Source organism: Centropristis striata, chromosome 19, assembly GCF_030273125.1.
Source record: "Centropristis striata isolate RG_2023a ecotype Rhode Island chromosome 19, C.striata_1.0, whole genome shotgun sequence".
Taxonomy (NCBI): domain Eukaryota; kingdom Metazoa; phylum Chordata; class Actinopteri; order Perciformes; family Serranidae; genus Centropristis; species Centropristis striata.
Genome location: NC_081535.1, coordinates 29,616,600 through 29,641,389, shown reverse-complemented (window position 1 = coordinate 29,641,389; position 24,790 = coordinate 29,616,600). Strand labels below are relative to the sequence as shown.

The window sequence follows — 24,790 nt, the reverse complement described above, 5'->3', positions numbered from 1 at the left end:
TTCCACTTATTCCACATATATTTAATTATATTTATTCATTAATTCATACTACTACAGGCAACAACTTATTTAACCTATTTAACAGGCTAAAATATATTTTCTCTAATGTGCAATATCTGTAAAACGCAAAGTACTTTCAGGAAAACAAACACAAAATAAATATTGTAAATATGATAAATGCCAAATAGCAGAAATGTATGTGTATAAAATGTATGTACGCCTTATTGTTTATATTCTTATTCCGTCATTCATGTTCATAATCAAGAGAAACTGTTTCAAAAGCAATTAGCAAATATTCCGTTTCGAAAAAGGCAGTGGTGGAAGAAGTATTCAGATCCCTTACTTAAGTAAAAGTTCTAATACCACACTGTAACGTGACTCCACTACAAGTAAAAGTCCTACATTTAAAACTTACTGAAGTAAAAGTACAAAAGTATCAGCGTCAAAATGTACTTATATCAAAAGTAAAAGTACTCGTTATGCAGAATGGACCCACTCAGACTGTTTTATATAGTCTAAATACATTATTACATTATTTGTATTATTGATGTAAGCAGCGTTTCAATTTCCTCAAGATAGGGCTCATTTAAACTACTTCACAATTTTACCTCTCACATACACACATTTTTTTGTGAATGAGAGGTAGAATTGTGTATATGAGAAAGAAGAATGAATTATGGCCTGTATGGCCCCTCATAGCTTCCTATTAATGAATGTAAATAGGACTTTAAAAAAAATAAAGAAAAGTTGATAAGCTACATTTGGAGTTTTTTTTCCATTGCCGGTCACAATGGATAGACAAGGGTAGATGTCTTTAATCATTTAACATATTCTATTAGGTGTCACGATCACAAAAAAGAAGCTTAGAATTATACAAAACAATGAGGGACAATTTCCATATCCAGATAGCAGCAATATATTTTTTTATTTTAGTCATATTTAAAGATGTCAGCAATTAAAGGTTTCATTTTCACGGTTTACAACAAGTGACAAGTGCCATTAGGGGCAATTTGTGTCTTGATACTGAAAGTGAATTTAAAACTCTAAATCACCATGGCAACATGAAGACCCAATGACATATCTGTCCGAAACAACTTCCAATACCTTTCACCAGTCAGATAATTTAATTATCATTCAATTGTATTTAGGATCATGTAAATATATATTACTAATATTTTCTATAATCCCAGTGTAAAACCAATTACACAGAATTTGATAAAGTTAGATGAGTTCACCTAATTCAAGTGTTAGAATATGTACACTGTGTATGAAACACAGTCAATTTCCAACAAATAGAAACCACACAGAATCAATTACATTAAAAGAAAAAAAAACGTGAAATAAGACATGAGTGTACCAAATACATCGTAAAAACCAGAAAAGTCAAAGATCCATGTGGCACATTTTGGTGCCATTCACTAACAGTTTGTTTTTTTGTATAAATGTAATGTTAGAGCCACCACACCTCTCCGGTTCACTGGTGATCACTGAAGCACACGCAGAGTTCCAGTTTGAATGTACCCTTTGTAAACATATTTGGCTTCAAGTAAGACTAAGGACGTACGCTCCACATGTGTGTGGGGTCGTCTGTAAGGCTCTGGGTGAAGCTGGGGCTGTTGGAAGCAACAGCATGATTACAACACCTGGGTGCAGCTAATCCCATCTAGGTAAACCTAAAGTTACAGTCCAAAAGAAGGCAGAGCCACCAAACCCCCATCTGTACAGACAGACATAACTTCTCTCCCAACAAGGTGAATGTTCATGTAAGCAGAGCATCCCATTATTTTAGCTTTATTGATTGAATTCTTTCCATATGGTCCCATTACTTGGAAGAAGCTGGGTCCAGATGTTTGAGGACTCCTCCCACCAAGTGGAGGCTCCCGGTGACGAGGACGTGGATCTCTGCTGCGCTGCAGAGCGGAGCAGCTTTGGCGAGGACGCTGGGTTTAACGGGTAACACTCTCTTGGCCGGGTCGGCCAGCACGGCGTCCCTGCCCTGGGTGATCCACTGGAGGGCGCTGAGGATGCAGGGGAACACCAGGGTGTCTGCTTTCTGCTCGGTGACCAGAGGCAGGCTGTCCTCGATCAGCAGCTGGGCACCTTTGTTCTCCCCCTGGTTGTTGTGGAGGTGCCAGCTCCTCTCGTTGTCCAGGCAACGAGTCAACATGTTCTCCACCGAGACGTTGAAGTTCTGCTGGTCTGAGAGGGGAAAGAGGGATTTATTTCATCATAACACAAAAAGGTCAGGATAGAGCAGGCATGTCCAAACTATTCCACAAAGGGCCGTGTGGCTGCAGGTTTTCGTTTCAACCAAGCAAAAGCTCTAGCCTGGGTATACCCAGACTGCCTTGCGTGCTCGAATTTAATTTCGAACCTCCAGGCGGTCTGGAAACCAGGAAGCTTTCTTAGCCCTGTTTAAGGGATCCAATCACAGAGCGGGGAGGGACGGCAAGACGATGACGCCGTTGTATCTTTATTTCAATGATATGGTTATTCATTTAATAGTTAATTGATGAGTAATTCATATGTAATACATTTAGTTAAAAAGGTTAAAAAGGGATACAATATTTACATTCATTCATTTCATTTCTGTTTACGAAAGTTAAATTACTGTGTACAGTGACTCATACAGACCACAAGGTGGCAGTAGCGTTCTATTCTAGAGTCAAAGGTCAAGAAGAAGTGTTGGTTTAGCAGAAGAAGTCAGTAAAAACAAAACAAAAGAAGTTTCAGTAGTGTTATGCCGTTAATTCATCATTTGTTTTTCTCTGTAATACTGCACGATGGTTCAGTAAAGTGTTGAATGAAGAAAAAGAGTTTCCGGACGTTTTTATAGAAACTACAGTTAAGTTCCCACAGACGCGTACTACCCGGCAGACGGAAGCTTGTAGTTTTCTTACGGATCCAACATGGCTGCTGCAGACGCGAAACTCTCTTTAGCTGTAGATGGTGTTTTAAATAGTTTAGAGCCAAAGTTGAAAGGCGAAAGGTCTCTCGGCGGCTCCGTTGTCCCCCGGCTCGTATCGAGGTCACCGGTAGCGGGGCTATTAGCGCCGCTAGCGTAACGGCGGTGATCTCGATATGAGCCGGGGGACAACGGAGCCGCCAAGAGACCCGCAGCAGCTTGTTTATTGCCCATAAAATCAGTGGATGTGTGTGGCTGAATGACATGAGGGGGAATAAAGCGTGAAAATAAATAATCTTGCAGAAAGCGAGAACTGGAGAAGCAAAGCAGCAAACAACACTCTCTCACAGACACACACACAACAAACATCCATTTCTGTTGCTCTACTACGTCATCTGGTATAACTGATCTGATTGGCTAAGAGCTACCTACAGACGCTTTTGATAGACATTCTAAGCGCCCAATAAACGGCTCCGGAGGATTGTAAACCACACCTCCTCTACGGAGAAATGAACGGCTGGTTCCCAGACCAGATCTCATTTGAGATTTGTCTGGTGTTAGCCAGGCTACAAAAACTCACAGTTTGACCAATCAACTGTCTGAAGACTGAGATTAGTTGATTGACTGAGTCAAGTCTGGTGTGCTGCTGCTTGGTTGGAAAGAAAACCTGCAGCCACACGGCCCTTTGGGGAATAGTTTGGACATGCCTGGGATAGAGCATTGCAGATATGAATGGGAAGAAGGATAATCACCAAAATCATCATCAAGAAAACCAGGGAAAATGTCTAGATATCAGCTCTTAAATTAAACTCTTATCATCTAGTTTTGTTGTTATCATTGTATTCGTCCAAACAAATGTACCTTTAGTTGTACCAGGCATTAAAATGAACAACAAATTAACCCATTGAAGCCTGGAAAGCGTTTACGTCGTTTTGTAGTATTTTGTATAAGCTCTCAAATACTTTTTGAATTTCATTTCTATCTGCTACAGAGGCTGAAAAATCTTTTATTTAGTAGAAGAGTTCACACTTTTTTTCCCAGAATTTTCAGAAAATTAGAGGCTTATTTTAAAATGGCCCACCGGTTTTTCAGGCCTCAATGGGTTAAAGAAAACAACAGTCTAATATTTTTTCCATGACTGTATATCCTGATCTGAAGCTTAAGCAGCCATTAAAAGTTCACATGATTTGTATTATTGTGCTGAAAACCACATGAATGGTCAGATCATCTTTAGTGTTTGTGCCAAAAGCAACAGGTTCAATGATCTCACCAGCATTACATGAAGCGATGGCTTCAGTGATGTTCGGGCAGAACACAGCAAAGTCAAAATGACACGGCTGAAAAGAAAAAAAGTAGAAACAATTAGTGTATTTAACAACGTGGCTACGACTAGAATCATGCAAGTACATCAACTTCAGCAAATGTGTTTACCTGCTTCAAGTGCTGCATTTATAAACACTGATTATGTTTACATGCACACAATAATCTGATAACTGGAAATAATCAGGTAATTATCGGATTTCAAACGTTTACATGCACATCAGTAATGTGGTAACTGAAAAACCAGAGTTAACATGATTCAGTCCAAGGTTATAATAGTTTTGGATTTTTCATTAGTTTTAGTTTTAATTTCGTTGTGAATTTTGTTTTCAAATTCAGTTAGTTTTAGTTAGTTTTTAGAGTGAGTTAGCTAGTTTTAGTTTAGTTTTTATTTTTTGAAAATGCTTAGTTTTAGTTTAGTTTTTATTAGTTTTAGTGTTAGTTTTAGTTTTTTTGTAATGAGTATGTGCCTTAATTTCCTTTGGTTTATCCATCTTAGCCCCAATAAGGTTATTAACTCTTACAGTTCGGGGTGTTTTGTATTTTGGTTGAAGTGTAGACATCCCAGTCTCAGTAAACATATTTACCATGTGCTCCTGCATGTTGAAATAGAAACACTGAATTATGTATGAAAAAAGTTGACAAAGACGAAAACTAAGGACATTTTCACTATAATTTCAGTTAGTTTTAGTTAGTTTTGTAACCACACAATACAGTTTCAGTTAGTTATCGTTTTTGAAAAAACTCTAGTTTTTATTTTTATTTCAGTTAACGAAAATGTTTTTTCAATTTTAGTTTTCGTTATTTTGTTAGTTTTCGTTAACTATAATAACCTTGATTCAGTCACAGTAGTTGGATTTATTTCCAAGTGTGTCTGTAGTTTACTCACCACCAGGACTTTAGCCATGGCTGCTGAGTCTCTCTCTCCTGTTGTATTGAACAGAAGAACTCTGGCCACAGGTCCACTGCAAAAAAACAAAAAAACTTTACATTAGCACTGTTTAGCTGTTTGACAAAATGTTTGTAGTGTTTGTTTAGTAAAAGCAGGGAGAGAAAGTTGCTCAGAATAAACTGGGGGGGTCTGGCGTTTTCACCGTTCCCAAGGCCTTAGTGACTCACTTTTTGTAATAAACTGGAGATACTGGTATCATATGAAACTAGAAGATCTAAGGAATCTATAGGCACCAGTATGTCAGGATATTGTGTTGGGAAGTTGTCGAAATAATGATGCAAATTAAGGATATTTTTTTATGTTTCATGGTGATTTTTTAAAGTGCTCATGTGACCTCGGATGTCATACTATCTCAATGAAAACAGGCTCTCTGGGTTCCCACAAGTCTCCTCTTTACATACATGGCTGCCTCCCAGTTCAGAACTGATTTTTCTTTCTTATTAGACAAAACAATTCTTGATTGTATTACATTTTGTGGACACAAAATGCAGTTAATATATTGTTTCTCAATACTCACCATATCGCAAAATGCTTAAAACCGCAATAATATCATATCGTGACTCAGTCTTTTTATTTCTCCACAATGAGAGTCAAACCCACAGACTGACCAACAAAGTATTCAGTCAAACTGAACTCAACTGATATCAAACATGTATGGACGACAACAAATGCAGCATTTTATCAAACTTTCAAAAACAACAAGCTTCACTGCTCTCAATTTTTTTTGATAAAGCATAAAAAAAGCCGAATTTTCAGCGTTATTTCAACAACTTCCAGACACGATATCCTGACACACAATTTCTCCTTTTTTTTCTGGTAATTTCTACCTTTTTTTCTGGTAAATTAGATTTTTTTTTCTGGTGATTTTGACTTTTTCTGGTAACTTTTTTTATCAAGGCAGATTAACAGTTTTTTAAAGAAATCATTTTAAAAATGGTTACAAAAAAATACACCAAACTAGCCTTACTTTGCAGCATTATTTCAACAACTTCCCAAAACGATATCCTGATGCACATAGTGCCTATAGATTCCTTAGATCTTCTCTTATCTTAGATGATACCAGTATATTACTAAAAGTGAGCCCAACACATGGATATAATATAATATTCTTTAATGTCTGGATGAACGGAAAGGAGGATGATCTTCGTATCAGTCGTATGGACGACAACAAATGCAGCATTTTATCAAACTTTCACAAACAACAAGCTCCACTGCTCTGTGTTTTTAAGTGAAACATTAAAAAAAGCAGAAATTTGCAGCGTTATTTTGACAACTTCCAGACACGATATGCACATGGTGCCTATAGATTCCTTAGATCTTCTAGTTTCATATGATCTTTCAGTATATTCCTAAAAGTGAGCTCGCTACAGCCTCCGGAAAAAAACAAAAACATCGGTCAGATGGCCCGCCGGTGCTAAATATCGATACTTGGCGGCCATGAATCAATATAATATCGCCAAGCAAAATATCACAATACTATGCTGTATCGAGTTTTTCCCAACCCCTAACAGTTTGGTTTATTTCTGCAGGACGTGACGTAATGAAGCAGCATTTACCTGAATGATCTTCAAGTCACAATGCAAAGAACCCACAGGTTTGTTCTGTCTGATGTGATTCGACGAGGCTCACCACTGGGTGTCTCCTTTTAGAAGTTATATGTTGCTGGATAGATGTAGTTTGGGTGAGTGTCATGTCCTCAGAGCTCACCTTGCATTTCTTTCGTGCTGGGCTGCGGTCTCTTTGAACCATTCCACGCAGGCATGCATACTGCGCATGGTGTGAGCTCCGTCCAAGAAGTACGTGACCGATCCGTGTTTCAGAGTCTGATTCCTCCCGGGCCACTCTGTGTCCGCCAGCCCTGAGAACAAACACACAGCACATTACACACTGTTGAATGAATGCTGTGATCGTGTCACATACTGCTTGACAGGCGTTTCCACAAGCTGACAAAACAACTCTTTACAAACTAAATCCTCAGGTTTTAGATCAGTAGTCAAACACTGATCACCGTTGATCACCGCAAAGACAGACTATTGTACTCACTGCTAATTGTTATTAGAAATATATCTGTCCTTAAAGCACCTTTTATTTTGTTTAAAAACCTTGCTTTTAGTGCAGAGTCATAAATATATCACTAGATATGCAGCTGTAGGTAACTTTACATTACCTAAAGCAAGATCTAACGCCATCAAGCGCACGTTTCTGTATAGAGGTATGAAAGAATGGAATTCACTGCCCAAAAATATCAAACTCACCACTAACATAAAGCAATTCAAAATATGAATAAAACTGTATTTATCAAAATAAGAAAACATGGTATTTATAGGCCCTTTTCACCACTTGTCAGAATTGTCACAATTCTTGTAATTTCTGTAATTTTTCTGTAATTTTTTCAGTTTGCCTCACATTCATCTGGCCAGAATAAAATAAGCCTTCAGGCTAATTGTCAAGTCATGTTTAAGATAAGCCAATTAATAAATCTATTACTTTTCTATTTACCATTACTGATACACAAACACCTCGACAGTTGCATTATGACTCCGGGACATTTTATTGAAGTATTTATGACGGTTAATTGTGCACTTGAAGCATGTGGTATTCTGACATAATATAAACGTGCTGCCAAGAGCAACAGCATCGTTTTTTTATTTCAAGTCAAACTAGTTTTTGCACATTTGTTTTTCACGTCTGCTAATGCTGCAGAAACAGTTGTACTTTTCCAAATGTACTTCACTGCCTGTTCAGTCCCAAGTCATTTTAATTATTAACCAGTGAACTCATTTATTCAGCTTAGTTAGATTCATAAAGCAGCATAAAGTGCTCACCTTTCACCATGATGGGGCTGGGCTTGAAGGGAGTCGCCTGCAGGGCTCCGGTGTCCTCAGCACCGACGACGGGGAAGCTTTTATCTGTGGAGAGAGGACAGCTCGTTTTGGTTGGCGTTTCTCAGACTGTTGGTGCCAGTTACGGCTTTATTCAGACGTGACATTTACAAAAAGAGCTACAACGCTCACATGATAAATTGGGATTTCTTTTAATATTCTTTTGACCTCTATTGAGAAAGAAAACTAGTTTTACAGGCTGATCTATGAGACGAATCTCCATAACTACAAAGTGTCCCATTATTAACAATGTTTTTTGGATTATTAAACTTTTTATTTACTTTGCAAACGCAGACCGGCCAGTCACATTGCAGTATATGGCAGTGGTGCTCCATAAACACTTATGCAATGGTTTCAGGTTTTCCTCATTTTCAGGCTGGGTTTAAAGCTTGTCGCAGTTAAAACGTCGTGCTGGGGGCTCATGTGATAGTGATACTTGTTACTCTGAGAGGTTGAAAGGATTAATAGTCTATGTTTGTTCTGATCAGACAGGTGCACAAACCATACATACACATCAATCACTAGGCTTTCTAAAAATAAAGGATCCCAACGGATCAGTACTATAATCCCTCGCAGCATACCCCGGTAATTTTAGAAACAGAAATATAATTTGAAAGACAGAAACAGAAAAATAAATCTTTAGACTTTTTCAACAATCACCAACTCTTGTTTGGTCAAAATAAACTCTTAACTGTGATATGTGATGGTAATAGTGGGAGCAGAGTGAGAGCGAGGTCAGACAGCTGGAGAGCCAGTAGACTTTCAAATGTTACTCTACATAAGGGGTTTATTTTGATATATATATATATATTTACGTTAGTGAAGCTAAACCAAAAACAGAGGTACAGTTGCAAGAAAAAGTATGTGAATCCTTTGAAATGACCTGGTTTTCTGCATTAATTTGTCATAAAATGTGATCTGATCTGCATCCAAGTCCCAAGTATAGACAAACACAACGTGCTTATACCAAGCAAACAATTAAAATATTTCATGTCTTTATTGAACATATCCATGAAACATTCATAATGCTGGTAGAAAAAGTAAGTGAACCCTTTGGCTAATGACTCCATCAAGAGCTGATTGGAGTCAGGAGTTAGTAAACTTGGAGTCCTAACAATGAAACAAGATTTGAGTGAGGTGCAGAGATGCTTTGACCTGTAAAAAACACTCAAAGAAGCACCTGTTGATGTGAACCATGCCTCGAAAAAAAGAGATCTCTGAAGACCCGCAATCAAGAATTGTTGATTTGCATCAAACTGTAAAAGTTTCAGGTATTCACCGGTTCACAGCAGACAAGCAGGTTATTTCGAAGAGTTCAAATACTTTTGCTTGCTACCGTATCTTCTCTAATCAACGGACATACAGTTCAAACCCACCTGGTAGACATCTTTTCTGCAGCCAGGTGTGACTCAGCTGGAGGGCCAGGGAGGCGTTGGAGCGCTGGTGCTGCCCTGCGAGGCCCAGACGCAGAGGTCCATCCGTCTGGTAGTCCTCCAAGTCTGGACACACCCGCAGAGGACACTGGAGCAACAAGTTAGGACTCCGTTAGCTGCTGAAAAGTTTATTTTACCCCTAAAAAGCTGCAATAGTTCCTTAGAGGACAAAATGTCTGTGGCTACGTTTATATGATGACGGTCTGAACAGAAGACGCAAAAGTGGCGTCGCGTCTTCACTTTTTATTCCGCGTTTAGACGAGCGTTTTCGGGAGGAAGTCTGCGTGCATACGGTGACGCAAAAGTGTGTGGAATTGGATTGTATGCATGCCAGGCGGCATCACTTAAAGCGATAAGAGCATCTTTGGGCATGTGGAAGTTTTCACGCCACACATTTTCATCAGCTACTCCTTCCACAAAGTTCTCCACCATCACTAGATCTCCCAGGTCTCGTCCAAAGCCGTCTGGCTCGCCTCCGACCAATCGGTGCATCCAAAATGTGATAGAGGTAATTCCAGATCCTTCTCTGTTCACTAATACTATCTGTACGTATCCTGTACATTTTGTGGAAAGACTCCTGTAAGTTTATTAGAGCTGCCAGAGCAGCTTGAAGGTCCGACGCATGGAAATAATCCCACATGTTTGTTTATTTTCCTGTACTGGGGCATGTATGTGACGTAAACGCGTACGTGACGTGAGCAGATCAGATCAGAGTTTTGCGTCTTGGCAGTGTAGACGACACGCTACGGCGGAGCGGATTCAACTTTTCCACTTTGGAAGGTGGTTTCAGATTTTTGCGTTTTTTAAGCCCCAAAACGCCGTCACCGTCTAAACGAAAGGCACTTCCGATAAAATATTTTGTCGTTTTTACCTGCAAGCGTCCTCGTGTAAACGGGGCCTGTATCAGACTATTTATTATTACTAGTTACTCGTTATTATAGGAGTGGAGGTTGAACCTCCAATATCTAAAAATACAATGCCAAACTTTATGCCATAAGCCCCGACACAGCCAAAACTAGAAAAGTGCAGATCTCTGCCAGGCATTGAGAAACTCCTGCATAACTCTGTTTTTTGAATGGGGTTTGGAATGAACAAGCATTTTAAAAGTTGTTTGCATGTTGTCTTGCAGATAGTTCTGACAAACCAAGAATTCAGCTCTTTTACAAATTGGCTTCATGTTGTAGTTATTTGGCCATACTATGATTAATTTATTGCAGTTAAATCATTGCAAAACAAGTTAATTTTGGGTACATAATAATGTAGTAATGCTGTACCCGCAGTCATCCAGATGCATCCATGCAACATGATCTCACAGAAATCCGTAAAATAGTAATCCTGACTGAAAACTACATGAGTGTGAGTGGTCACTTACTCTGATCTCTTTGGCCCTGCTCCTGAGCATCGCCATCGCATCTTCGGGCTGTTTGACTGTGAAGGCAGGAACCCCGGGCTGAGAACACAAACACAGGATTAACAGCAAGTAAAGATCAATACTCTACAGCAATGAGTTACTTCACTGTCTTAACCTGAAGCCTGAATTCAGGTTTGAAGAAACCTTTGCTTCCAACTAAATGTTTGTTTATTTTTGACCGTAAATAGACCAAAAAGTCTTCTCCATTGGGTGGAGTTTGCTCCGTTTACATGAAGATGTTCAATCTGCAGCTGCTCCATCGAAATAAAGTCAAAGAAACTTTAAATTTGCATTTCCATCTCCATGACAAACAGAGCAAATCCAATTTGCTGAAGAAGACTGGAAGACGAAGTTAAAAGCACAAAAGTGATATATATATATATATATATATATATATACATACATACATACATACATACATACACAGTCATGGAAAAAATAATTAGACCATTGCTTTCTTAATTTTCTTGTTTAATGTAAGAGCTGATATCTAGAGATTTTCCATAATAATGCTTTTGGTTATTATCAAGAAAACCATGGACAATGTTTAGACATCAGCTCTTAAATTAAACTCTTATCAGCTATTTTTGTTGTTATCATTATATTTGTCCGTCCGAACAAATGTACCTTTAGTTGTACCAGGCATTAACAAGGGTGGTCTAATCATTTTTTCCATGACTGTATGTAGTGCAGCGACCCATTACCCACATGTTCAGCCAACAGACCTTAAAGATGCCTCCTTTCTGCCAGGCGATCTTCTCTATGGTGTCTCCAAGGATGTGGATGTGGTCGATACCCAGAGAGGCGATGCCACACACCCACGGACTCCTGTGGACACACAACCACAGAGCCGAAAAAACATTGGTCACAGTTAATTTCATCACTAACAAAGTTGCAAACGAAACTTTACGCAGACAGTAAAGCAGTAACTACAGTGTTGACGAAGCATCTTGGTTGGCAATGTGACTTAAATAGTAACTGGTAGGTCCTAACAATCAGTAGTCAGCCTCACTGGGGATTTCCACCGGGCGCGTTACAGCAGCAGCACGTCAGCTTAGCAAGCCGGTCGTATACACGCGAGATAACAAGATCACGAGATCACGCGATAATCCTGACCATACGGGAGACCGCAAGATCCCGTGAGAAACTCTAAACTCTATTTATACAGTCTATGGATAAACTGTGTGTATAAAGTAAACAACAACAACAAAAACCAACTTACTTTGCTTCTCTGACGTGAAAGATCTGTTGATCTGACCATCTATCCTTATAAAAACAATATGTTATGTCATAAATGATTGTATGATGTTCCACTTCAACAATCAGTCTCTTGTCGTCCGTGTCGCCGATCCTCTGAGACCCTTTGATTGATTGATTGATTGATTGCTGATCTGGTGCCTCGATCATAACATAATGTTGATGTGAAGTAGTTTTAGGCTGCATGAACTGCGTAGTGTGTTTTATTTTGAAAGGGGCCGAAATGTGTTTTACGCTGATTCTGAGTCGGACTTCCTGTCTGGTGCGATCTGCTCTGTTTAGATTTACGCGGTTTGGCAGCGTCTCGCGGAGAAATAGAAGTCCTACCTAATGCTCGCGTAGAGACGCTGACGTGATGCTGCTGTAACGTTACGCTACGCGCCCGGTGGAAATGCTCTCACTGATTAGAGTGTTACCCATTTGCAACGTCATACGCGACGCTGACGTGACGCTGCAGTAACGCGCCCGGTGGAAATCAGGCTTCAGCCTAATATGGTGCTGCTAAGCTCAACATTACTTTCAGTTAAAACATATCCAGCTCTGTGATGTCATAATAGTGACATAAAACAGTGTTTGAGGTTCTTTTCTGTCTGTTCAGCCATAGAAGCTTTCACCGCCGACACCAAACATCCTATTACAGAAGATGTTTAAGAGTAATACAACAGTAAATAGCCCTCTAGTGTTTTATCTTTTGCACCTTTTTGTATGGCAATATTTATAATTGATTGGCTGCCACTACTGGAGATACTGGTATCATTTGAAACTATAAGATCTAAAGGAATCTATAGGCACCATGTGTGCCACGATATCGTGTCGGGAAGTTGTCTAAATAACGCTGCAAAGTTCGGCTTTTTTTTAATGTTTCATTAAAAAAAAATTGAGATCAGTGAAGCTTGTTGTTTGTGAAAGTCTGATAAAATGCTGCAGTTGTTGTCGTCCATACATGTTTGATATCAGTTCAGTTCAGTTTGACTGAATATGAATTTGTTGGTGTTGGTCATTGTGGAGAAATAAAAAGACTGAGTCACGATATGATATTATTGCGATTTTAAGCATTTTGCAATATGGTGAGTATTGAGAAACAATATATTAACTGCATTTTGTGTCCACAAAAATAAATTCAATCAAGAATTGTTTTTGTCAAATTAGAAAAAATTCTCAGTTCTGAACTGGGAGACAGCCCTGTGTGTAAAGAGGAGACTTGTGGGAACCCAGAGAGCCTGTTTTCATTGAGATAGCATGAGGTCAGAGGTCACATGAGCACTTTAAAAAATCACCATGAAACATAAAAAAATAGCCTAATTTTGCAGCGTTATTTCGACAACTTCCCTACACGATATCCTGACATACTGGTGCCTATAGATTCCTTAGATCTTCTAGTTTCATATGATACCAGTGTCTTCAGTTTATTCCGAAAAGTGAGTTGCTAAGGCCTTGGGAACGGTGAAAACGCCGGCTGTCGGATCACTAAATACTGATCATTGGCAGCAATGAATCGATATAATATTGCCACGCAAAATATCGCGATACTATACTGTAGAACATTTACTGGTTGATCTGATGGATACAGATAGAGCACCATTGTTGTCCAAAAACTATTAAAAACACACCAATGAGCCAAACAGCTGCACTGAATAAGAAAACACATGTACAATGGGACTGTATCAACACTCCACCTGTGTGTTATCAGCTCTATGATGAAGTTTGATATCATGGATAAAATTTGAATGTTATACAACAGCTGTCCTTTGTTGGGTCCAAACCTTTACAGATATTACAGCTGGCATGAGTCTGTTTCTCAAGGTGATTCAGGCACAAAGTCCTAGTTAACCACTTCCTTATAATAAAGTAACCAGTCTTACCTTATAATGTTGGTGCTGTCATATGCTCCTCCAATCCCAACCTCAATTACAGCCAAATCCACCTGAACAAAGAACACAGTTCTTTAGATTTAGTCATTTGAGTCATAAAACTTTTGCGAGATATGTTAATAACCACTGGGCAGACTGCCAATGAGGCGCAACAAGGGAACAATGGGTTCCTATTTGCTGGCTGCTGATGAAGGCGGCCTGCTGGCTTACCTTCTCCTGGAGAAACACATGGAAGGCCAAGATGGTGAGGAAACGGAAGTATCCTGGCATCGTCCCTCCGTGGGCATCCTTGAGAGGAAAAACATGACTGAATCACCTTGTTTGAGTAATTTCTCTGCAATCCTGCACACCATCTAATTCCCCCTTGTGGAGAATCTTTAAGCATCTTGCAAAAAAAAAACTGACAAAAAATGTTTTTTAGAAAGAACAAACCCGCAGTCTACATCTCATCTCAGTGGTCATTAGGGATGGGAATAATTAAGCGATAATTGATTGATGGTCGTTAAGAATTTGGAATTTCTAACTGATCTGTGTAATTTTTCATCCTAATTAGGGCCTTGGGGCAATTGCACCGAGCACTGGTCCCATACAGCAATAGCTGTAGGGACCAGTGCTCGGGGCACTACTGTTATACTGTGGATTTTTTCTTATTCCTCTTCCGGACGCTTTTCGTCCTGCTACTAGTCCTACAACTTAAAGAGTTGCAGGACAAATTATATATCAAAACGTGCGGTTTGATTGGGATCGGTGTGCTATTACTTTTCTCTACAGAATTCGAATTTACGAAAAACTGCTCAAAATTTTGCATTGAAATGAATGCGACGGCCGACAAAAAATGAGCGAAAAAGAACAATAATGGGAGATTTTTAAATGTCTACTTCTCCGGCATAATTTCACCTAGAGACTCCATTTAAACTTTAAACAGTAGACACAAGTCTTGTGTATCGGTGTATTAATCCACGTTTCGATAGGTCATATAGTTTTTTATCAATCCCTGTTCAATGACCATGATCATTTTTGGAGAAATACTGAGATTATAATTGGTGTGTATTGCACGGAATGTTCGTGTCAGAGTGTGTGATGTCATCGCTCAGAGTGTAGAGGGAGAGGTAAAACTGTCAAAAAAGAAATTTGAAAACTGCGCTCCAGGCCGCAAATTCCACTCTACAGAAATAATTTATACATAGAAATGTAGGAAAATTTGTCTTCTCACTCACAATCCTATGGTAAAGCTGTCAGAGTTATAGTTTGGGCGTACTACGCAAAGATGCGCCACCAAAACCACCAACAGCCTCATTGGGTCCCATATTAAAAATGCAGGAAGATTTAGGAAAAAGTGAGATTTAACTGTTTTTTAGATCAGTCTAACAAAGCTATTTTTCTTAAAAAAAAACATATGTAGACGTTCAGGAAGAACTCAAGACGCTCAAAGTGAAGTCAGATCAATGATAGGTATTATGGTTTTGCCAAAAATGCTTTCTGTTCGAGGCCAGAAATTCCAGTCCACCTCTAGACCTCTGTTCACCTCAAAACACCCAAGAACAACACTATCATGATCTCATCATTATATGGGACTGTCCTGTTCAAAATATCAACACTAGCCTTTGAAAACCCAAACTGGTCTACCACGGCGTTCGGCTCAGTGTTTATAAGCTCACAGCTTTACCGTCTGGTTTACTCTCAGCAACCTCGTTCCTAGACACACTGTCAGTGTGTGCGTGTCCCTACATTGTGACACGACGTATGCTGTACATCGGTTCGTCTAAATCAATTAAGTAATCAAGCGGCACGCTGTCCAACGTGACCAAAGTGTGCTTGGCCACATGAGGAAACCTGAGGAGTCTCATTTTCTATTGACTCAATTACAACATGTGACACTAATTTTACAGGATGAAGCTTTAATTCAAACAGGATGTTCGTGGGTTTCAGAATATAAATATCTGGCCGTCTGATTAGAGCAAAAAACTCACATTCAAATTTCATATTAACATACTTGCAAGAAAAATTAAAACAAAAAATCGGATACTACAAAACAAACTTCGGTAACGCTATAATAAGGTCCTTAACAACCATTAATTAACAAGTAATAAGGCATTGTTCTCGCTTTAGATCCGGTAGTTGCAAAAAGCATAGTTAACTTATAATAGATGAGCAATAAAGTATATTTTAATATCAATAAGCAAACAAAATAAGATTAATAAAGGCATGGCAAAGACATAATGGGTGGGTCATGGGTGTTTGAAATGCCATTATTAACACTTATATAAGCTTATAAACACACAATGTTAACAAGCATCTTGTAAGGACTTACAAGGGCCTTATTACTTGTTAATTAATGGTTATTACAAGGACCTTAATATAAAGCGTTATCCAAACTTCCCTCTGTTCTGTAGGAAACAGATCATTTAGGCTGTCTTTCTATCCATTCTGGATTATTCTGATGTTATCTATAGAGATGCTTCTGCCTCCACTCCACTGGAATCTGTTATCACTAACAATCTTGATAGGCAGCATGCCACCATACCTCAGCACTTTACTAAACTGGTCACATAGTGATGATTCCTCATGCTCAAGTCATTACTTAATGCTCCCCGGACAAATACTGAATTTGGAAAAACTGCATCTACCTGGAACATCTTACAACATTCACTCAAACTCAACACAATTATCACTATGGGTCAGTTTAAAACTATGATAACCAATAACTCTGCCTTTCACTGTAACTGTTTTTAATGTTTTTCCAAGTGTGCTGTCTGTTGTTTGTTCTTTCATTATGTTTTTTCTCTGTGCCGTCATTGTAAAAGGCCACAGAGATCACAGCGTGGAACACCAACTGTTACTTTTAGACCATTAAAGGTTAATCCACTGAATGATTTCCCTGAGTGAAGTGAATGAGTAGCCACAGTTAGTCTGGCAGCTTCTTTCCAGCTCGTTCCACTTTCAGTTAAACAGACAGTTACATTTAAAATGCTTTTAAAAACACGTCTGCCCTGTTACATGACGTACCTTAGTTTCGGCGAGACGTCCATAAACTTGCCAGAAGTATTTAGTGAAGAGCTCTTTACCGATGGGCTGTCCGTTGATTCGGATCCTCTCCCGGACTTGAACCAGATGTGGGGAACTACAACAAGAAAAGGAAAACAGTATTTTGCACGTTATTTATGAACTGATGTTATGATGCAAGAAACCAATATCAAGGATCTCAAAATGCACAGTGCCAGTCAAAAGTTCAGACACACCTTCTTTTGCCTGTAACTTTGACTCAACAAAGAATTTCCTTGGATGGTGTGCATGTAACAACTAGAAAATTTCCTCTGGGGAAATTTTGAAAGGGCCTCGGGGGCTACTGCCGGTGTGTGTGTGTGTGTGTGTAATTAAAATCACATAAAGTTACTGTGTGTGTGCGTGTGTGTGTGTGTGTGTGCGTGTGTTTGAAGCATGTGTATGCATGTGTGAGGAGTGTGCGTGCTTACGCGCATGTGTGTGTGTATCTGTAACTGTAATCACATCAAAGATCAAAGGCAATCAGATCAAAGCAATCAACAGAATTAACTGCAGCTGTTAATGAAAGAGTGACAGCAGCCAGAGGTGGACTGGAATTTCTGGCCTCGAACAGAAAGCATTTTTGGCAAAACCATAATACCTATCATTAATCCGACTTCACTTTGAGCGTCCCGAGTTCTTCCTGAACGTCTACATGTGATTTTTTTTTAGAAAAATTTAAAAATAGCTTTGTTAGAGCGATCTAAAAAAACTGTTCCATCTTCCCTTTTTCCGAAATCTCCCTGCGTTTTTAATATGTGACCCAATGAGGCAGTTGGTGGTTTTGGTGGCGAATCTGTGCGTCGTACGCCCAAACTATAAATGACAGCTTTACCAGAAGATTGTGAGTGAGAAGACAAATTTTCCTACGTTTCTATGTATAAATTCTTTCTGTAGGAGTAGAATTTGCGGCCTGGAGCGCAGTTTTCAAATTTATTTTTTGACAATTTTTTCTCTCTCTCTACACTCTGGCGATGATGTCACACACTGTGACACGAACATTCCGTGCAATACACACCCATTATAATCTCAGAATTTCTCCAAAAATGATCATGGTCATTAAACAGGGATTGATAAAAAACTATATGACCTATCGAAACGCAAATTAATACACCAATACACAAGACTTGTGTCTACTGTTTAAAGTTTAAATGAAGTCTCTAGGTGAAATTATGCCGGAGAAGTAGACGTTTAAAAAATCTCCAATTATTGTTCTTTTTCGCTCATTTTTTGTCGGCCGTCCCATTCGTTTCAATGCAAAATTTTGGGCAGTTTTTCGCGACTTACGTCGCGAAAAATTCGTATTCTGTAGAGAAAAGTAATAGCACACCGATCCCGATCAAACCGCGCGTTTTGATATATAATTTGTCCTGCAACTCTTCCCTACTGGTCCCTACAGCTATTGCTGTATGGGACCAGTGCTCGGTGCAATTGCCCCGAGGCCCTAATAATAAAGCTGGGGCAAACTGTTGTTCCTGCTAAATAAATACAGAACTGAAAAGCATTTTTATATTGGGATTGCACCCGAAACAAACCAAAAATTGCGATATGGATAATATGGATTTTGTAAACTGTTCCACACCTATTGTAAAATACTGAATTCAAATTTACCACAGCATCTCTATCACCTGCTGCAGTTTGATTATCAGTTGATAGACATTCAACATCATACTTGAAGCCTCATGCCACCTATATTACTAGGTTTAACACTCCTCCCACTACGTAACAAAATTCAGATCTTATATTTTAATTTTTACAAAAAAGGATGAATTGTCTTTATATAAGTGAAGAGTATTTTCACACACTAAAATGTTCTAAAATGTTAATGTTATGGTCATTAAGTTTCAGCAGTGGAAAAAAAAATTCCTGAGGCCTGGTCTATTATGGTGTTAAAAACACTTTTACTTTGGACTACCTCTGGCTGCAAAACAAAAAGCACGAGCTCCATGTACTTAGGATTGTATACCTCCATATCAAATAGAGTCAATTTACTTCATAAGTGGCAGTTTTACCTGTAAAATCCTGTGCGGAAGCCATAACTTCTCAAAATCTGCTCAGTGAACGCACATGTTGACCCCTGAAAGATAAACAAACAGTCAGAGGTCCTTCCTCCTAGAGCTGTCACAATATTTGTCTCCTGCAGAGAATGAAAGCATGTTTGCCTGACCTTTGCCAGGGCTTGCATCATGGGAGCTTAGAGCTCAATATTACAAGGCATAGCCTATGATGTAAGCCAGATCATTACATATCTAAAATGCAGGGTTTTACTATATGTAAACACCTATGTAAGTGACTTCTATGGTCTTTAAATGCAACATACAAATCACACAAGCAGCTCTTGTGTCTTGTTGACTCACCTTGCCCTTTGTGCCCGTCACATGAATGATATTAAGATGGTCCAGTGCCTCCACCTATGAAACACACACAGTATAAGACCAAAATACCCACATCAAACATCATAATGCTGCTAAAAACAGACTTACAGTGAGACCGGATCGTTCCAGGAAGCCTATCATGGCCTCCAGCTGCTGCTGAGGGTGGCTCCGCTCCCGCCGTACCTGCTCCAGAGCGCTGGCATTGGTCTGTAGTGTGTTCAGAGTGCAGACGGCATCCTGCAGCAAAGGGAAAGGGTAAATGTTGACTTGCTGTCAAGATGTCAGATGACTGATTTTTACATTAGACGGTGCAAAACGGTGAACTGTGATGCTTCGGCTTATTCAAAACAAAACGGATCAACCTTGTTAATCCGTGAGCTTTATACTAAGCTGAGCAGCTGCTTGTGCCAGTTAAATATTAACGTACAAACATCAAAGTGGGATCCATTTTGCCATCTAACTCTCCACCAGGAAGTGAATAAGGATATTGTTCAAAAAGCCAAACCATACTAAAGAACTGTGGGTGCCTTAAAGCCTCTAGACCCGATTCATCAGCCTGAGTTCTGCCAGCCCTTTGTTTAGAATAAAACCTGCCATTGTATCCATTGTATTTTGCCATGGATGACCCTGTCTGATGTACCTGTTCTGTGTGTATAATTATGTTTGTGTTTTGTTTTTCACTGAAAAATCAATAAAAAGAAAGTAAAAAAAAAAAAAAAAAGCCAAACCATGCTTTATTAATTAATTTATTGCTTTGAGACAATTGACTACTCTGTCCAAAGTTACTGGCACACTTTTACAGCCTGTACCCTTCCCAGTGAGCCAAAGTAATTCCTTCCAACAAAACGTGGCGAATGCATTGATTAATGCATAAAATGCCTTGATGTAAACAATTGTTTAGTTTATCATTTATTATTCTTATGTGAACAAATGCAAAAAATCAGTGGTTTGAAATTCTAAAATATGATTATTTCCTCTTTTGTGAACTTCTATTAAATCAAACACATGGGCTTTAAAAACAATACCCATCAACAATGAGAATTGCAGTTGTAATGGGCTTGTTTGTTAAAAAAAACCCATCATCCTTGATACCAAGCAGACAGAATCTGAGTTAGCTTTACTGATTGCTAACTTCAGTTTTCATTCACAGAAACAGATGCAGGTTGTCTTATGAATATATGGAGGTGACAGCTAGAGGTGGTGGATAAAAAAGATACTGCATAGACATTTATCGATTCATGGCCACCAAGTATCGATATTTGCCGTTTTTCGGAGGCCATAGCGGACTCACTTTTAGGAAAATACTGGAGATACTGGTATGTTGAAATGACGCTGCAAAATGAGGCTATTTTTGATGTTTCATGGTGATTTTCAAAGCGGTCATGTGACCTTTGACATCATGCTTTTTAAACAAATTTTCTCTTATTTTACAAAACAATCCATAGGCACCATCTGCGACAGGATATCATGTCGGGAAGTTGTCGAAATAACGCTGCAAAGTTCGGCTTTTTTTAATGTTTCATTTAAAAAAACAGAGCAGTGAAGCTTGTTTGTGAAAGTTTAATAAAATGCTTCAGTTGTTGTCGTCCATACATGTTTGATATCAGTTCAGTTCAGTTAAATTACAATATATTGTATGAAAATGCTCACCATATCGCAAAATGCTTAAAATCGCAATCATATCATATCATGACTCAAGTGTTGGGATAAAATCGTACCATGGGGCCTCTGGGTTTCAAAGCTCTAATATCACGTTAATAATAATACATCAGACTCGTATAGCACTTTTCTTAATACTCACACTTTACAAACTGTAATGTATAAAAATAAAATAAAACAGACTTTAATAATAACACTTTAAAAAGTAAACTAGGTAATAAAAACAATTATTTCTGCATGTTTTAAGCATTCTTGTCAGCTCTTCCTGAAATGTTAAACGCCAAACATGGGGCTGTAAAATGCCCAGTAAAAACATAAGCATGGTGTCTCATTTGACAAAAAAATTCTTGATTGAATTTAATTTTGGGGACACAAAATACAGTTAAACAGGTAAGAAAGTCACACAAGCCTGTGAGAAAAATGACATGACAAGCCTGTCAGAAACATGACATGACAAGTATCATGCGCATTAATGTTACTTACAAAGTGTCCTTAATGTTCATGACAGATCCCATGTCATGTTTATGACAGGCTCATGTCACTCTTATGTAGACACCAAAATAAAGTGTTGCCATATCTTGCTTATATCACAAAAGCATGTTAACAAAACTGCCTAAGTCACATTTTATTTTGATTTAGGCATAATAAATCAGCTTAAGTCACACACTTGACATAGGCTATTATCTTAAAGGGGTAAAATCACATGATCTGATCAACTGAGGATGTAGGAGATTTTACCATAGGTGGCCGGCGTCATAAGGAGATGATTTAGGCAAAAAAAAAAATTTGACACAAAATGACTTATTATGTATAACAGTGTGACGATATGCAAGAGGTAGACACAGTCAGACTCTCATATATGGTATCAGAGTGGGTTTAGCCCACGTGTTTACACAGTAGTTGAACTTTAACGCTGAGTCAGTAATTACTATCAGTAACAGATAGTACAACGGACAGGACCCTGTGAGCTCTGTCCACAGCAACTTTTCATCGTACAGCCACTCGGAAATCATGTGGGTTTTTTTGGACTCCGCAATGCCGCTTAATGTTCCAACACCAGTCAGCCATGTTCCTCTGTATCTCACAACCGAACAGTCTCTTAAAGTTGAGCTCTAAAGTTATCAAACTAGCGTGGGGTTGCTAGCTCAGTTAGCTCGCTAGCAGCCAAGTGCACAGACCGGTAGAAGAGGCTGAAACAGAGCGTACCTGGTACTCCATGCCGGGTATCTGAGGAGCCGTCTTGGTGCTGTAGTACCTGGCTGAGAGCCCCGCCAAACTGCACACCCAGTCCTTTCGGAGCAGCGCGGCAAACACGGAGCCGCGCCGCCACACGAGCGACATGCACACCATCATGGGGCGGAGAGCGTCACAGGAAGCGGCGCCCAAATATGGGAGGGTCCTTTCACTAATATCATGACGTCACAACACGCCCCCCTCAATCTATAAAGCAACATTGTACCCAGTTTACATTATGGTGCCTATTTCAATCAATTTATTTAATACTTTATTGCAGGAGTTTATAGAAATTTGCATCCGTTTACATATCATGTTCTTCATACCGGCAAGTTGATATATTTTTACAGTGAGCAACTCACAACTGCAAAGTCAAAACAAACAATAAGGTACATAAGTAGACAATAGAACAAGGAAAATAATAGTAAGGTTTAAAAAAAAAAAGTACACTAGTATACACATATCTACGTATAAGATATTAAATAAAAAAATAACATTATGATTATTATGATTATTATTATTAATAAGAATAAGAATAATAAGAATAATAAACTGTAATATTGTTTGATTGTAATTCTCATAAATCAAATCCACTTATTCCATAGTTTCAAATATTCTTATTGTCGATTTCTGATTCTATAGATTATTTTTTCCATTTCTAAAAAGGTTTTTTAATGCCTTTTAAGTCCATGTGGACTGGGCCCTTGTATGTGCTTAACACAACTAAGTAACTAAGTAACTATTTCTATTTTTATTTTTTTTTGTACATATCTGTACTTTACTTCAGACTTGTCACATTTGTATTTTATATTGTATTTCTATTTCTATTTCCTTTACAACAACAATGAAAGCAATTTCTCCCTGGGAATCAAGAAAGTATTTCTGATTCTTCTAACTAACTAACTGACTAACTAACTAACCAACTAACTGTATTAAATTGTACATTGCCTGAATATTTGGTTGGTTGGCCCCCAACCGAAGGGGTGGTGGTTCGATCCCTTGAGCAAGATACTGAACCCCAAATTGCTCCCGATGCTGTGTTCATCGGTGTGTGAATGAATTCCCAATGGTGGCAGGTGGGACCGTTTAGGGTAGCCTCTGCCACCAGTATGAATGTGTGTGTGTGAAAGGGTGAATGAGCGCAGTCTGTAGTGTAAAGCGCTTTGAGTGGTCGCAAAGCGAATAGAAAAGCGCTATATAAGTGCAGGTCCATTTACCATTACCATTTACACACAACATTTGTGTAATTTGCTTTTACGAAGCAAGGACATTTGTAAAAAAAAAAAAAAACTGTTGAAGCTTTTGAATTATTATAGTGGGGTGGCATAGCTAACCTATTGTTCATTTTTTGATAAAAGCACCAAATTTGGTACACATATAGCTTAATATATTTAGAAAAAGACTGGATATTGGGCCATCCCATATTTGCATTCTGATGGCCATGGCCGGCAATTTTCCAAAATGGTGGCTGGCTGTTACAAGCAGATAGAACCTGGGTCGCCTCCAAGCTGCTGTTTACTTGTTTACAACACCACAAATATTAATTACATAAAAATTCAAGTGAAAATTTGTTTTTTTGTCAATGTAAAAGAATAACAAATTAAAGAAAATGCAACAAAATGTTGAGATTGCCTCATGTTACAGTAATAAATGGAACCCCTTGGCATTCTGATGATCCGCCTGCACATTGGGCTCATCGGCCAGCTGGCGGGCTGAGAGGGCTGTAGCAGGTTTAATTTTCACATCTTTCTTATGAAACTAGAATATCTAAGGAATCCATTGGTAAAAAACATGCCAGGATATCACATCGGGAAGTTGACGTAATACGGTGGAAAGTGAGGCTATTTTTTTTGCTCGGCAATTTGGCATGACGATTTACAGAGCGGTCATTTGACCTCTGACATCATGATGTCTGAATGAAAATGGGCTCTATGGGTTCCCACAAGTCTCCTCTTTACAGACATAAAGAGGGGCCTACTTTATGTTGATAACATGCAGTTTAAGGCAAAAACCCCAATGTTTTTCTCATGCATTAACATTTTCTTTTTTGCACACTGTCTTTGAATATTTGTGCATACTGGGCTCCCTAAACTTTAAATTACATAAATTAGCTATCACTGGAAAGCTGAGACCCTTGTGGTTTCAATGAGCTTACTTTAATTCATGTCGGATGATGTCAGTCCCCATAAGAGCCCATGAGAGAATTTCTTGAATCTTGACCTCGCTGTATAAAATGAGCTACTGTGGCCTCTAGGTTAATCACAGCATCGTGAAGGGCTTCCAGAATTATGTTTAATATATCAAAAAAATATTCATTTTGTGATAAAAGCACCACATTTGGCAGATGTGTTGATAGATACAGTTGCAAGAAAAAGTATGTGAACTCTTTGAAATTACCTGGTTTTCTGCATTAATTTGTCATAAAATGTGATCTGATCTGCATCTAAGTC

The 24,790-nt window shown here is 38.7% G+C and overlaps 1 protein-coding gene across 1 annotated transcript; it reads right to left on the bottom strand.

Moving 5' to 3' along the window:
- Positions 1-900: 900 nt before the first annotated feature.
- fpgs (folylpolyglutamate synthase) lies at positions 901-22,463 on the bottom strand. Its single transcript, XM_059358644.1, has 15 exons — positions 22,314-22,463; positions 19,557-19,685; positions 19,431-19,484; positions 19,086-19,150; positions 17,038-17,152; positions 14,242-14,319; positions 14,023-14,084; positions 11,629-11,731; positions 10,865-10,942; positions 9,436-9,580; positions 8,003-8,086; positions 6,885-7,035; positions 5,115-5,190; positions 4,176-4,242; positions 901-2,199 (listed from the first exon to the last, which is right to left on the bottom strand). The coding sequence occupies exons 1-15, from the start codon at positions 22,458-22,460 to the stop codon at positions 1,823-1,825; spliced, it is 1,731 nt and encodes a 576-aa protein (XP_059214627.1). The 5' UTR covers positions 22,461-22,463; the 3' UTR covers positions 901-1,822.
- Between the last annotated feature and the right edge of the window lie 2,327 nt (positions 22,464-24,790).

Bases quoted from the DNA above. Each gene is read 5' to 3' on its own strand.
- fpgs (XM_059358644.1), bottom strand. From the start codon at position 22,460: ATGATGGTGTGCATGTCGCTCGTGTGGCGGCGCGGCTCCGTGTTTGCC. The intron at 10,943-11,628 runs GTCTGTTGGCTG...TTGTGTTCTCAG, and splicing joins AGAAAGGAGGCATCTTTAAG to CCCGGGGTTCCTGCCTTCAC. The intron at 7,036-8,002 runs GTGAGCACTTTA...GTTTGTTCTCAG, and splicing joins CAGCCCCATCATGGTGAAAG to GGCTGGCGGACACAGAGTGG.